Source organism: Caretta caretta, chromosome 2 (assembly GCF_965140235.1).
Source record: "Caretta caretta isolate rCarCar2 chromosome 2, rCarCar1.hap1, whole genome shotgun sequence".
Lineage (NCBI taxonomy): Eukaryota > Metazoa > Chordata > Testudines > Cheloniidae > Caretta > Caretta caretta.
In genome coordinates, this window is record NC_134207.1 from 186,952,718 (window position 1) to 186,967,623 (window position 14,906).

General features: G+C 43.3%; 1 protein-coding gene across 1 annotated transcript; it reads left to right on the plus strand.

The window, feature by feature from the left end:
• Positions 1–483: 483 nt before the first annotated feature.
• CCR8 (C-C motif chemokine receptor 8) lies at positions 484–8,624 on the plus strand. The gene is made up of 2 exons (XM_048838880.2): positions 484–701; positions 6,477–8,624. The coding sequence occupies exon 2, from the start codon at positions 6,485–6,487 to the stop codon at positions 7,550–7,552; it is 1,068 nt and encodes a 355-aa protein (XP_048694837.2). The 5' UTR covers positions 484–701; positions 6,477–6,484; the 3' UTR covers positions 7,553–8,624.
• The last annotated feature ends 6,282 nt before the right edge of the window (positions 8,625–14,906 follow it).

Here is a 14,906-nt window from a genome sequence, read left to right on the forward strand (position 1 = left end):
CCCTCGCACTATCTGGACTATTTAGAGTATCATCAGCTTCAGTTACCTCTTTATTAGCACCTCCCACTTGGCAATGCAGATAATCCCTTAATCTCGTCGGGGGCGGGGGGTGGGAGGGTGGGGAGAGGGCTGAGGGGAGGCTCTGTGATCTTTAAAAAACCCAAGCAGCTTGCCAGAGGAACTAGTACTCATGGTATTTTCTTTCTCAACATCACCGGTAGCAGCTCAGTCTTGGAGCCCAGCACCAAATATTGGGCTCTGCCTCCCTTTAATGGAATGGGCAGGGACAGCAGAGCTCCTGAGGAGACTGTTGGGTGGGGGAAAAGGGTGGAATAGAGGGAACCACAGAGGTTACGGGCCAGCACCTTGTGGGCATCATTTACACCTGCGGAAACTGAGTTAAAACACTACTGTCCATGACGTTTCTGAGGTTGCCTAAAGAGCAAAATTATCTGCCAGATCTTAAACAGATTGAGGTGTGATTCTAAGGTGAACACTCACATTCTTTAGTCAGATCGGTACAGTATTTATATACTCACTGCTGAAGAGGAAAAGATAATTTATTTGGATAGCTGTTATCCCAATTCTATAGCTGTGGTACTCAAGTAATAGACGAAGGAAGAAGACTTTATCATTTTTAATTGTGAAGATAAGGAGCTCACTTATGAAGTGGCACTGAAACAGAAACCTCAATAGTGAAGGTAAGTATGCATGGTGGGGGGGGCACAAAAAATTACAGCCAGCTGTCTAATAATTCATGTATTCTCTTCAGTGTGGATAATGCAAGTGGCACAATGTACCCAAAGTACCAGAAAAGGAGTAAGAGTCAGAATATTTTGTGAAGTTAAAATTGCAAACATAAAATGATAGCTCATTACGGTTAAGAGAAAGCTCACAGATACCATTTGATCGCACGGGTAGCTGGATGCCTTATGTGCTGTTTTCTATCAGGTTTCAGTAATGTGGGAGGCAGGTTACTGGAACGATGGACAAGTGGCTTGATCTGCTGTGGCAAATGCTATGACCATCCTTTGATCAAGGCTGTGCTTAATTTATTCAGTGCTATGGCTACTTCATGTGATTTAGTGCATTGCTGGTGCAGAGAGAGAGTAAGGGTGTGTCTGAACATATTCAAATACGTGTGTGCTTAACTTGGGTTAGCTAATTCACGTTAGCTAACTCGGGACCAAACAGCAGTGAATACCCCTTGAACTTGAGCTGCTAACACAAGTTGCTGTGTCTTCTCTGCTCTTTTAATCCAGGTGAGCTAACCCAAGCAAAGAACACAACACACCTTTTATTTGTAGTGTCGCCATACTCTAAAATTGAATGTTTGAGTGGTTTGGCTAATCTTTAATAAGAATTGTCTTTAATTGAAGCTAGGGCTGCTGGTATGCAAGAAAGGACATCCAATCTCTCACAATATTCTTTAGGTTTCAGAGTGGTAGCTGTGTTAGTCTGTATCAGCAAAAATAAAGAGGATTCCTTGTGGCAGATACAGACAGACAATGCCCAGATAAATTTGTTAGTCTCTAAGGTACCACCAGAAATGTTTTTTAGAAGTTTCTCACTGGCGCTGATGGGTGTTTATTAGCATTTTAGCACGTTCTCCATTGGATGCCTGAGAACTCCTTGTGTAAACATCTCTGCACTGAGATGTGACTACCTTCCTTCTGTGCAGCCAATCTACAGTAAAGTGTTGGTATAATATGGGACTTTTTGATCAAAATTTTCAAAAGCATTTGCTAATCTTGGGCGCCTCCCTTTTGAGATGTCCTGTGACAGGGACGCAGCCCTGTGCTTCTGTCCTCTCCTACTGGCTCTAAAACCTCTGGTTTGTAAACACCACCCTTTACAGTCCCATGCAGCAACTGTCTTTACAGTGACATACCAGCATCAGGACCCTTTGTCATAGAGGGGAGAGATCTATCCACTAAGGGATCCCCTTTTACCTTGGTTTTGCTAGCATTTCCCTCCCTCCCCTTGCACTTTCTTCCTGTGTGCCTTTCTACTCTTCTAGTTAATGGGGTTAACTAGCAGCTTAACTCTCCCCAGTGCAGACTGATCTCGTGATTAGCCCGAGCTTCCCTCAATCAGGCCCTTCTCCAAGGAAATTAATTGGACTTACAGTGACCAGAGTGCTGGTTCAGCTGCTCGTTCTCACACTGTCCCAAACCTCCCCCTTGTATGGCAGAAAAGTTCCTCCTTCCCTGGGTTCTTACTCCTTTACTGGATGTGATACTCTCCTGGTGTTGTTCTTTGCCCCCAGGGTGGTCCTCCATGGTCCCCTGATGGGGTTTACTCATTCTCCACCTGCAAAAACCACAATTGGTTTTCTGTCTCAGCCCATAGGTCTTCACGCCAGGGGCAACCCAGTGGGATACTCTCCCTACTCTTGCCCCCTTTGTTTTGTGGCAGGGTTGTTGGCACCCCTCACCCTCCTGGTTACCCAGGATCTCCAGTTCTCCCAGGCTTCCAAACTGCTCCTGCTGTCCCTCCTCCCATCGTTCGGGTGGCGGGGTTCCAGTGATTGCCTAGCCCCCGTCAGTGACCTCTGGTTGTCCTTATCCTGCAAGGCTAATTCTATCCTTTCTTCCTTCTCCCCCACTTTCTCTAGGGGTCCTCCCTTCCCTTTTTACCTGGCTAATGTTTCTCTGTCTAATGTTTTTCCACTCCCCCCACGTCTAGCTTTGGCTTCCCCTTCCGCAGTGATTTTATTTTTTTCCAACTGGGGCCCCAGATCCCCGTCTGATTCCCTAATGGGAAGGGGCTCCAGTCAGTGCCTAGTGAAACAGGATGGAATATGGTCATCACTACCCCAACCCCATTCCATCTAAACTTCCCCATAACTTCCAGAGGTACCTCGGCCACACAGCCATCCCTAGCTATTCTGGGGCCCAACACAGCATTCACCGGCATTCGCCAGTGACTGCAGGCCCGCATGCTGCAGAGCTCAGGGGAGTGGGGGCAGGACTGTGGCGGAGCAGGGGCAAGAAGAGGCAGGGCTGGGGTAGGGAAGAGGTGGGGCAGGGCAGAGAAGGGGCGTGGGCCATGGGGAAGAGGTGGAGCAGGGGCTGGAGCAGCATGCAGCTGCGCAGAGCACCAGAAAATTTGGTGCCCCAAATTTCCTGGGGCCCTACACAGCTGCGTACTTTGTGTCTAGGTGAGGATGGCCCTGCTCGGCCATGGGCCAGAGTTTCTTATCTCCATGGATGCATTCGAGCCACAACCTTTCCCCCTGGAGTATCTAATGAAACCCAAAAGCTAGCCAAATATTTTCAAATCTCAAAAAGCTTTGCTTTGGTTTAGGCATTGTATGAGGGCATGTGACCGGAGTCCCAGGGGGAGCCAGCTGAGGTCACTCAATTAGGGTGAACTGCAAAGAATGGGGCAGACAATCCCCAAAGCTGGTGGATATTCTAATACTTAGATTTACCAAGTCAGCACTAAACAGCTTCTATAATACCTCACTGGCTACCCAGCAGTCAACAACACAGTTCCCTTAAAGCAACCCAGCCTCAGGCCTTCACCTAGTTACCCAAGTCAGACATGATGAAGATTAATGAAAATCTTATTTCTAGGCTGTCAAGCGATTTAAAAAAATTAATCACGATTAATCACGTTGTTAAACCATAATGGAATACAATTTATTTAAATATTTTGGATGTTTTCTACATTTTCAAATAAACTGATTTCAATTACAACACAGAATGCAAAGTGTACAGTGCTCACTTTATAATTATTTTTATTACAAATATTTGCACTGTAAAACACAAATGAAATAGTATTTTTCAATTCACCTCATACAAGTACTGTAGTGCAATCTCTTTATCATGAAAGTTGAACTTACAAATGTAGAATTATGTACAAAAAATAACTGCATTGAAAAATAAAACAATGTAAAACTTTAGAGCCTACAAGTCCACTCAGTCCTACTTCAGCTCATCACTCAGCCAAACAAACTTGGTTACAATTTGCAGGAGATAATCCTGCCCGCTTCTTGTTTACCGTGTCACCTGAAAATGAGAACAGGAGTTTGCATGGCACTGTTATAGCTGACGTCGCAAGATATTTACGTACCAGATGTGCTAAAGGTTCATTTGTCCCCTCAACCACCATTCCACAGGACATGCGTCCATGCTGATGATGGGTTCTGCTTGATAATGATCCTGCTCAATAACAATCGGATGGACGTATGTTCATTTTTATCATCTGAGTCAGATGCCACCAGCAGAAGGTTGATTTTCTTTTTTTGTGGTCAGGTTATGTAGTTTCCGCATCAGAGTGTTGCTCTTTTCAGAGTTCTGAAAGCATGCTCTATGCCTCGTCCCTCTCAGATTTTAGAAGGCACTTCTGATTCTTAAACCTTGGGTCGAGTGCTCTAGCTGTTTTTAGAAATCTCACATTGGTATCTTCTTTGTGTTTTGTCAAATCTGTTGTGAAAGCGTTCTTAAAATGAACAACATGTGCTGGGTCATCATCCAAGACTGCTATAACATATATAACAAAAATATGGCGGAATGCAGGTAAACCAGAGCAGAAGACACACAATTCTCCCCCCAAGGAGTTCAGTCACAAATTTAATTAAGGTATTATTTTTTAATGAGCATCATCAGCATGGAAACATATCCTCTGGAATGGTGGCTGAAGCAAGAAGGGACATATGAATGTTTAGCATATCTGGCACACAAATACCTTGCAACACCGGTGACAAAAATGCCATGTGAATGCCTGTTCTCACTTTCAGGTGACATTGTAAATAAGAAGCAGACAGCAGCATCTCCTGTAAATGTAAACAAACTTGTTTGTCTTAGCAATTGGCTGAACAAGAAGTAGGACTGAGTGCACTTCTAGGCTCTAAAGTTTTACATTATTTTGTTTTTTAAAGCAGTTATGTAACAAAAAAATCTACATTTGTTTTTCTTAGTGATTGGCTGAACAAGAAGTAGGACTGAGTGGATTTGTAGGATCTAATGTTTTAATTGTTTTGTTTTTCAATGCAGTTATTTTTTGTACATAATTCTTACAGTTGTAAGTTGCACTTTCATTATAAAGAAGATTGCACTACAGTACTTGTATGAGGTGAATTGAAAAATACTATTTCTTTTGTTTAATTTTTACAGTTCAAATATTTATAATAAAAAGAATAATATAAAGTGAGCACTGTACACTTTGTATTCTGTGTTGTAATAGAAATCTATATATTTGAAAATTTAGAAAAATATCCAAAAATATTTAATACATTTCAATTGGTTTTCTATTGTTTAACAGTGCGATTAATCACGATTAATTTCTTTTAGCTAATCGCATGAGTTAACTGCGATTAATTGACAGCCCTACGTATTTCATCATGTAAAAAAGTTTTACCAACCCCAAAGGATTGGACACATTACCTCCAGGTTAATGAATATTACAGATATTACCCAAATACACACTTACAGCCAATCCTTATTAACTAAACTAAAATTTATTTAAAAAGAAAAGAGAGAGAGAGAGTATAGTTAAAAGATCAATATACATACAGACATGAGTTCAATACTTGAGGTTCAGATTCATAGCAGAGATGGTAAGCTTTATAGCTGCAAAAAGTTATTTTAGATTTTAGTCCATAGGTTATAGTCCAATGTCCAATATTATATTCAGGGCGGACCAATCAGCACTGGGTTCAATCAATCAATCTTGTGGCTTAAGCTTTCCCTGCGTTCAAGCATCAAGCAGATCTGAGATGACATGATCAGGACTCAAGGGTCTTTTTATACAGTGTCCTAGCATCCACTTGACCATACAGTCCTGGGCTAACAATAGGCTTTTGATGTAACCTTCTGCTTCCTAAACACCACCAGTAATTAGTTACACAAATTAACATCGGGCAATTTATTCATTTAGACAGTCTATCACAAACTTCAGAGACATATAAACAATGACATTACTTCACCCAAGATTCATCTAAATGTTCATATTCCCTTTTGATCTCTGAATCCATAGCTATAGTGACAGACAGGAACTGTCCGTTTATATGGCTAACATTTATGAGTACACATATACAATTTGTATCACCCCTAACTTTAACAAAATAGGCTAGAACTTTGCAATGCAAACCTATCTAGCATCGAATGGCCTTAATTATCATTTCTAACATGTCTCTACAGGCTAATGCTGGGTTAATTAGCCTGCAGGATGCTTAACCCTTTCCAGCCATGTGTTACACTCTTTATAAGATTTGTTGCAAGTATATAACCATGGTAGAAATAATGATTTGCATGATTATATTTCAATTAGATAACATCACAGGGCACAAAGTGGTCTTTTACCTGAACAGGTTAGCCTGCCCTCAGAATCAAATTCTACCCCTTTACAGCCTGTGCAACCCTGTTGACTTCAGTGGGGTTGTGTGGGGTATCAGGGCAGAATTGTGCCTAGATACTAACTAAAAAATAGGATTGTTGGATCGTATTAAATTCTGTGTTCTTAAATAGGTCACCTCATGATGAATTATTCAACTGAGTCAAATCTTCTCTCCACTTTTTATGATGATTATTATCCTGAGTTGGGCTCTGTCTGCAGCACACAGAATATCAAGATCTTTGGATCAGTATTTTTTCCATTTCTTTACTGTGTGGTGTTCGTGTTCGGCCTGGTGGGAAACAGCTTGGTCATTTGCGTTCTGATAGTTTGCAAGAAACTGACCAACATGACTGATGTGTATTTGCTGAACCTCGCCATCTCTGACCTGCTTTTTGTTTTATCCCTCCCCTTCCTGGCTCATTATGCTTCAGACCAATGGACTTTTGGAAATGCAATGTGTAAAACAATATGTGGAGTTTACTACATTGGCTTCTACAGCAGCATATTCTTCATAACCCTCATGAGCATAGACAGGTACTTAGCTATCGTCCATGCTGTGTATGCTCGGAGAGTTCGAACAACCATGCTCAGCATTGTTATAAGCCTTGCCGTTTGGTCAGTGGCCATTTTAGCTTCAATACCAAATATTTTCTTTATCCAAGAACTGAATGAAGATGGCATTATGAAGTGTGCTCCTTATTACCAGGATAATAGGGCTGCTTGGAAACTTGTAACCAATTCTAAAGTCAATGTTTTGGGTCTCTTGATCCCACTTGGCATTCTCATTTTCTGCTACTCCCACATCTTGAAAAATCTGCAGAGATGCATGAACCGAAACAAGTATAAAGCAATGAAGCTGGTGTTCGTTGTTGTGGTTGTGTTTTTCCTCTTCTGGGCACCCTTCAACATTGCACTTTTTCTAGACTCTTTGCGAAGCCTGCACATCATAGATGACTGCGAGACAAGCAAAAGCCTAGACCTGGCCCTGCAGGTGACTGAAACCATCTCCTTCATCCACTGCTGCCTGAACCCAGTGATCTATGCTTTTGTGGGTGAAAAGTTCAAGAAATACCTTCAGGAAATACTCAGAAAGCATGCAAGATTCTTATTGATTTGCAAAGACCACAATGTCTTTCAGAGTCACTATAGTACCTCTTTCATGCGCACCCAGTCCTCACATTCTTCTGTGATTGACCCTGTCATGTAAAATAGAATGGGGCAAACACAACCATTCAAGCATGCATTTGGTGTGTTATAAGTATCAGTGACTTTGAAAGCAAATACTCCAGGCAGCTCCGTAAATACATTACTTCACATTGTAGTTGGGAGGACTTAGCTTTCAATTAAAGCTCTCTATTACCCTAGTAATGACTGTGGTATTAAAGCTCAGATAATGTTATAATTTTAGTGTCCTTAAATATATCCATTTTAGCTTCATATATATAATATGCTACCTTACAAGGAGAACCAGGCTGTTATCAATATTATTATTTTTAATCCTAACCCTCACTCAAGTGCTCAGGGACCTATGGACATGTATAAGACATATAACTATCAACCTAATTTCTGAGCTTGGTTTTGTAGTATAATTCCAATTATCCAAATATCCTAATTACCCAAATCTACAGTATGTCCATCTGGTAGCCCTATGTTAGTTCATCACACACACAACTTCTCAATTAGCCTCTTTGCATCTGTAAGCTCTAATCAACAGATTTGTATTTTGTATAGCAGGTCTCAATAAAGTTATTTTTTTACTCTTTTTAATAAAGTACAAAGTATGATGCTAACATTACCATTACTCCCTCTGTTCCTCGTATTTCTGTATCAGTGACACTGCTCCTCAAAATAGCACTTCCATTTATCCTAACACCTGGTTAGTCAAAAGATTGAGATGTTCCCCAAACAACTGGAATTTAACAGTAATGTATGTTGTCACTGGTGGTTCAAAAAAAAGTTTCCTGATGTATACTGCTTTTTTTCTGGTTGTGTTGAATAACCCCTGTCATAAATATAAAGGGAAGGGTAAACACCTTTAAAATCCCTCCTGGCCAGAGGAAAAGCCCTTTCACCTGTAAAGGGTTAAGAAGCTAGGGTAACTTCGCTGGCACCTGAACAAAATGACCAATGAGGAGACAAGATACTTTCAAAGCTGGAGCGGGGGAGGAACAAAGGGTCTGGGTCTGTCTTTGTGATGCCTTTGCCGGGGACAGAACAGGAATGGAGTCTTAGAATTTAGTAAGTAATCTAGCTAGATATGTGTGAGATTATGATTTCTTTAAATGGCTGAGGAAATAAGATGTGCTGAATGGAATGGATATTCCTGTTTTTGTGTCTTTTTGTAACTTAAGGTTTTGCCTAGAGGGATTCTCTATGTTTTGAATCTAATTACCCTGTAAGGTATTTACAATCCTGATTTTATAGAGGTGATTCTTTTTACTTTTTCTTCTATTAAAATTCTTCTTTTAAGAAACTGAATGTTTTTCATTGTTCTTAAGATCCAAGGGTTTGGGTCTGTGGTCATCTATGCAAATTGGTGAGGATTTTTATCAAACCTTCCCCAGGAAGAGGGGTGCAAGGTTTTGGTGAGGATTTTGGGGGGAAAGACGTTTCTAAACAACTCTTTCCCAGTAACCGGTTAAATGTTTGGTGGTGGCAGCGAAAGTCCAAGGGCAAAGGGTAAAATAGTTTATACCTTGGGGAAGTTTTAACTTAAGCTGGTAAAAGTAAGCTTAGGAGGTTTTCATGCAGGTCCCCACATCTGTATCCTAGAGTTCAGAGTGGGGAAGGAACCTTGACAGCCCCCATTCTTAAACATGAACAATAGAAACAGAGTTACAAACACCAAAGTTATGAACTGACTGTTCAACCATACACCTCATTTGGAATCAGAAGTATGCAATAAGGCAGAAGCAGAGACAAAAAATACAAAATAAAAAGCAAATAAAGCACAGTACTGTATTAAACGTAAACTACTAAAAAACAGTAACGTTTTTAAAAAAAGATTTGACAAGGCAAGGAAAATGTTTCTTTGCTTGTTTCATTTAAATTAAGATGGTTAATAGCAGAATTTTTCTTCTGCATAGTAAAGTTTCAAAGCTGTATTAAGTCAATGTTCAGCTGTAATCTTTTGAAAGAACAACCATAATGTTTTGTTCAGTGTTCCGAGCACTTCAGAGTTACGAACAACCTCCATTCCTGAGGTGTTTGTAACTCTGAGGTTCTACCATATTTAATACTATGTACTTGCTTTAAACACATGGGTAATGGAAGTATGCTTACTCCTCAGATTAATTATTACTTGTGAATAGTTTAATCTACATTCTTGAGACAACTTGTATGAGTAAAGGTTTCCAGGAATTTGCTCTAACTGAGAAGACAAGGAGGAGTATATCTAAGGATATGTCTACACAACAAAGAAAACCCCATGGCTGAGACTGGGGCTCGCAGAGCTCAGGCTGTGGGGCTGTGTCATTGCTGACTAGATTTCTGGGCTTGCACTGGAGACTGAGCTCTAGGACCTTCCCATCCCGCAGGGTCCTAGAGCATGGGCTCCAGCCTGAGCCTGAAAGTCTATACAGCAATGAAACAGCCCTTCAACCCAAGCTCTGCAAGCCTGAGTCGGTTAGTACAGGCTAGCCGCAAGCGTCTATTGCTGGGTGGACATATCCTAAAGCTCTAAAGCCTTAAATATGGTACTTATGGCTGGTAGAATCAGCATTTCAATGGCATACTGAACATGCAGTACACACTCTTTATCAGTGGTACTAAACCTTTAAAAAAGGTAGGGCCACTTTATTTATGTTTCTGTTTTAGTTCATCTGTGTCATCTCCTGTTCTGTCTTTCTATTTTCTTTCCTTTCCCAGTTTATTAAAAAATAGACTGTGTACTTTTAATGCCTTTCTATTTTTTCCTCATTTTTTGCTCCCCCAACCCCATAGATCAGAAGGCACCTCAAGTTGCTGATCAGATGCGGATATAATGAGATTCCTGCGTGTACTTCAAAGAGACACAGAGCCCCCCATTCCCAAAGAGAGAGAAGTGTCACATAGACCAACTCACAGCAAAGTCCACCCCTCTCCCCATAGAGACTAAATATTCCCTCTCCACTTCCTGCCCCTTATACAGAGAAAGGAGAGGTGATATAGATCAAGACAGGCAGCAAAATCCCCCATGCTCCTATCGGTGACCCCTGCTGTTTAAGCAGCCAAGCCTCTGGAAGGCAGCTGCTTCTGCAAAGTACAGTAAGTCAGTGTGGCTTCCTGACTTACTTTGCAGAAGCAGCTACCTCCCACTCCAACTGCCCATCGGGAGAGGTTTCCTAAATTGTTTGGCTGCTTTAACTGCATGATTAGGAGCATGGGGGATTTTGCTGCCTGTCTTAATCTATATCACCACCCCTTTCTCTGTATACAGAGGGGAGAGGGAATATAGGATCTTGAAAGCGGGGAAGCAGCTGTCTGCTGCTCATAGCCTATGTATGAAAGTAGCAAGTCCCTGAAAAATTAAGCACTGGCTGGGTAACCAGAGATCACTCACCCCTACCTGCGCCCCTCACCCTGCACCCCCATCCTGTACCCCTTTCTTGCACTCCTATGGGGAAACTAACTGGGAGTCATGGGAGTGCCTGTTGTTGCTCCTTGCTCCCCCCACCTCCTGCCAGTGGGGGGGCATGGAAGATGACCTGCCAAGCCCTGAGGTGCAAAAATTAAGAACCGTAGCCCTGTGATAATATTCCCGTTGCATGCTTCCCCTTTCATGTGCAGGCATAGCTCTGCTCCAGTCCCAGGAACTTGCTCAGGGCATGGAGGGGAAGGGCTATGATAGGGACACAAACACCAGTGCCGTGTAAAACTCAAAGAGCTGCGGCAGGCACAGCAGAAGGCAAGGAAGGAAATAGTTGCCTCTGGTGCACAGCTGCAGACATGCCGTTTCTACAAGGAGGGGTCTGGGGTCAGCGTGGTGATGAATAGCCCCCCTTTCCGCCCCTGCTCCCGTTGAACTCCTCTTATAGCCTGGTGTTCATAACCCACAGCACAATACAGAAGGGCAGTGCAGGATCCATGCTTTCTGGCAGAGATGGCTGGCTCGCAGGTTACCAGAGCAGTTGAAAATCAGCTGGAAACCTGGTAGGATGCCCATGGAATGATGGGATTGAGAAACCTGCATCATGTGACACTGACCCTGCCCCCACGAGGCATTGCAAACCCTTCCCGAAACAGTCTGTGGCCAGCTGTACAGTGGGATAGGTACCCACAGTGCACTGCTCTCTGTGTCCATGCAAGAGATGCTACTGTGGATGCGCTGGCTCCGCCCACACAAGGAGCTAGTGTGGACATACAACAGCGGTTTAATTATAGCAGTGGCTGTATGTCAAGGTTACTTCAGTCGACTTAACTGTGTATTGTAGACATTGCCTATGTCAATGGGAGAAGCTCTCCTGCTGCCATAACACTGTCTACACGGGGGCGTAGGTCAGTATAACTATGTCATACTGGGGTGGAGTGGATTTTTGACCCCCCTGAGTGACATAGTTATACCAATATAGGTCTGTAATGTAGACCAGACCTCAGAAGTCATGGATGTAACACGTTAGTTACCCTTTTATCCAAGGTGCAAAGAATTCCTTGAAAATGTTTTTTAAAACCATTCTTATTTTTAATGTTATAAATGACCATCTTCAGGTTCAGGCCAACATGTGTTACATTCTGGCTTGGGCTAAAATTTTCTCAGCCATAATTTCTTCCTTCCACTGCAACATGCTTAGTTCATGCCTAGTACTACAATGCATAGCAGTAAATTGGAGCAAGTACACATCAGTGCATTCACTAAGGCCATGTCTACACCAGGGAGCTTACAATGGCACAGCTGTACCACTGATGTAAGAATATTACTTGTGTAGTCACTCCATGTCAATGGGAGAGAGAGCTCTCGCATTGACATAATAAAACCACCTCCACGTGCAGCTCTCCCACTGACATAGTGCTGTCCACACCAGGGGTTCTCCCCGCAGTACTCATCCATGGCGCAGCTGGGAGCCGGCAGAGCACAGTGGGCTGGGGCCAGGTTGCTCCACTTCCCACTGCCCGGTGAGTGCAGGGCGCGCCTGACCCCAGCTGCAGTCCCCTGGGATGTAGCTCAGGGGAAGTGGTGGAGTGGGGGCAGGGCTGGGGCGGAGCGGGGTAGGGGCCTTGGGGAAGGGGTGGAGAGGCAGCAGGGTTGGGGCAGAGCAGGGATGAGAAGAGGCAGAGGTTTCCTGGCCAGCTCAGCCAGCCAGGGGACTGGGCTGGCCACTGGAGCAGCACACAGCTGCATAGGGCCCTACACAGCTGCGTAATTTGCGTATGGGTAAGGACAGCCCTGCCCCTTCCCCAGCCCTGAGCCCTCTCCTTCACTCCAAACCCCTCATCCCCGGCCCCACCCCAGAACCCACACCCCCAGCTGGATCCCACACCCTCTCCCATACTCCAAAGCCCCCAGCTCCAGCCTGGAGCCCCCTCAAACGCCCCAAGCCCCTCATCCCTGGCCCCACCCCAGAGCCTGCACCCCCAGCCAGAGTCCACCCCTCCCCGCACTCCAACCCCCTGCCCCAGCCTGGAACCCTCTCCCGCACTCTGAACCCTTCATTTCTGGCCCCACCCGGAGCTCTCACCCCTAGCCCAGAGCCCCCCGCACCCTAATCCCCTGCCCCAGACTGGAGGCCTCTCCCGCACCCCGAACTCCTCAACCCCAGCCCCACCCCAGAGCCTGCACCCCCAGCGCTCTCCCCCCTCCTCCACCCCAACCCAGTGAAAGTGAGAGGAGGCACTGAATGACATCCCAAAAAAGTCCTTAATTCAGCCATGGTCTTTCCTTCCTGACTAAGAAAGTTCCCCAATTTGGACTGAAAATTTGTAGTTTCAGATAGTGGGGAAGATGGGAAGGCAAAATGTGCTTTTATGGTCACCTTCCATTTTTCATAAGACAAGCTTTCCATTCCTCAGATCATCCTAGTAGCCCTTCTCTGTACCTGTTCCAGTTTGAATTCATCCTTCTTAAACATGAGAGACCAGAACTGCACACAGTATTCCAGGTGAGGTCTCACCAGTGCCTTGTATAACGGTACTAAAACCTCCTTATCTCTACTGGAAATACCTCACCTGATGCATCCCAAGACTGCATTAGCTTTTTTCACGGCCATATCACATTGGCAGCTCATAGTCATCCTATGATCAACCAATATTCCAAGGTCCTTCTCCTCCTCCATTACTTCTAATTGATGTGTCCACAGCTTATAACTAAAATTCTTGTTATTAATCCCTAAATGCATAACCTTACACTTCTCACTATTAAATTTAATCCTATTACTATTACTCCAGTTTGCAAGGTCATCCAGATCCTCCTGTATGATATCCCAGTCCTTCTCTAAATTGGCAATACCTCCCAGCTTTGTATCATCAACAAACTTTATTAGCACACTCCCACTTTTTGTGCCAAGGTCAGTATTAAAAAGATTAAATAAGATTGGTCCCAAAACTGATCCCTGAGGAACTCCACTAGTAACCTCCCTCCAGCCTGACAGTTCACCTTTCAGTAGGACCCGCTGTAGTCTCCCTGTTAACCAATTCCTTATCCACCTTTCAATTTTCATTTTGATCCCCATCTTTTCCAATTTAACTAATAATTCCCCATGTGGCACGGTATCAAATGCCTTACTGAAATCTAGGTAAATTAGATCCACTGCGTTTCCTTTGTCTAAAAAATCTGTTACTTTCTCAAAGAAGGAGATCAGGTTGGTTTGGCACGATCTACCTTTTGTAAAACCATGTTGTATTTTGTCCCATTTACCATTGACTTCAATGTCCTTAACTACTTTCTCCTTCAAAATTTGTCCAAGACCTTGCATACTACAGATGTCAAACTAACAGGCCTGTAGTTACCTGGATCACTTTTTTTTCCTTTCTTAAAAATAGGAACTATGTTAGCAATTCTCCAATCATACAGTACAACCCCTGAGTTTACAGATTCATTAAAAATTTTTGTTAATGGGCTTGCAATTTCGTGTGCCAATTCCTTTAATATTCTTGGATGAAGATTATCTGGGCCCCCCCATTTAGTCCCATTAAGCTGTTTGAGTTTCGCTTCTACCTCAGATATGGTAATATCTACCTCCATATCCTCATTCCCATTTGTCATGCTACCATTATCCCTCAGATCCTCTTTAGCCTTATTAAAGACTGAGCCAAAGTATTTGTTTAGATATTGGGCCATGCCTAGATTATCCTTGACCTCCACTCCATCCTCAGTGTTTAGCGGTCCCACTTCTTCTTTCTTTGTTTTCTTCTTATTTATATGGCTGTAGAACCTTTTACTATTGGTTTTAATTCCCTTTGCAAGGTCCAACTCTACTTGACTTTTAGCCTGTCTCACTTTATCCCTACATGTTCTGACCTAAATAAGGTAGCTTTCCTTGCTGATCCCTCCCATCTTTCACTCCCTGTATGCTTTCTGCTTTTTCTTAGTCGCCTCTCTGAGATGCTTGCTCATCCAGCTTGGTCTACAACTCCTGCGTATGAATTTT

Bases quoted from the DNA above. Each gene is read 5' to 3' on its own strand.
- CCR8 (XM_048838880.2), top strand. From the start codon at position 6,485: ATGATGAATTATTCAACTGAGTCAAATCTTCTCTCCACTTTTTATGAT.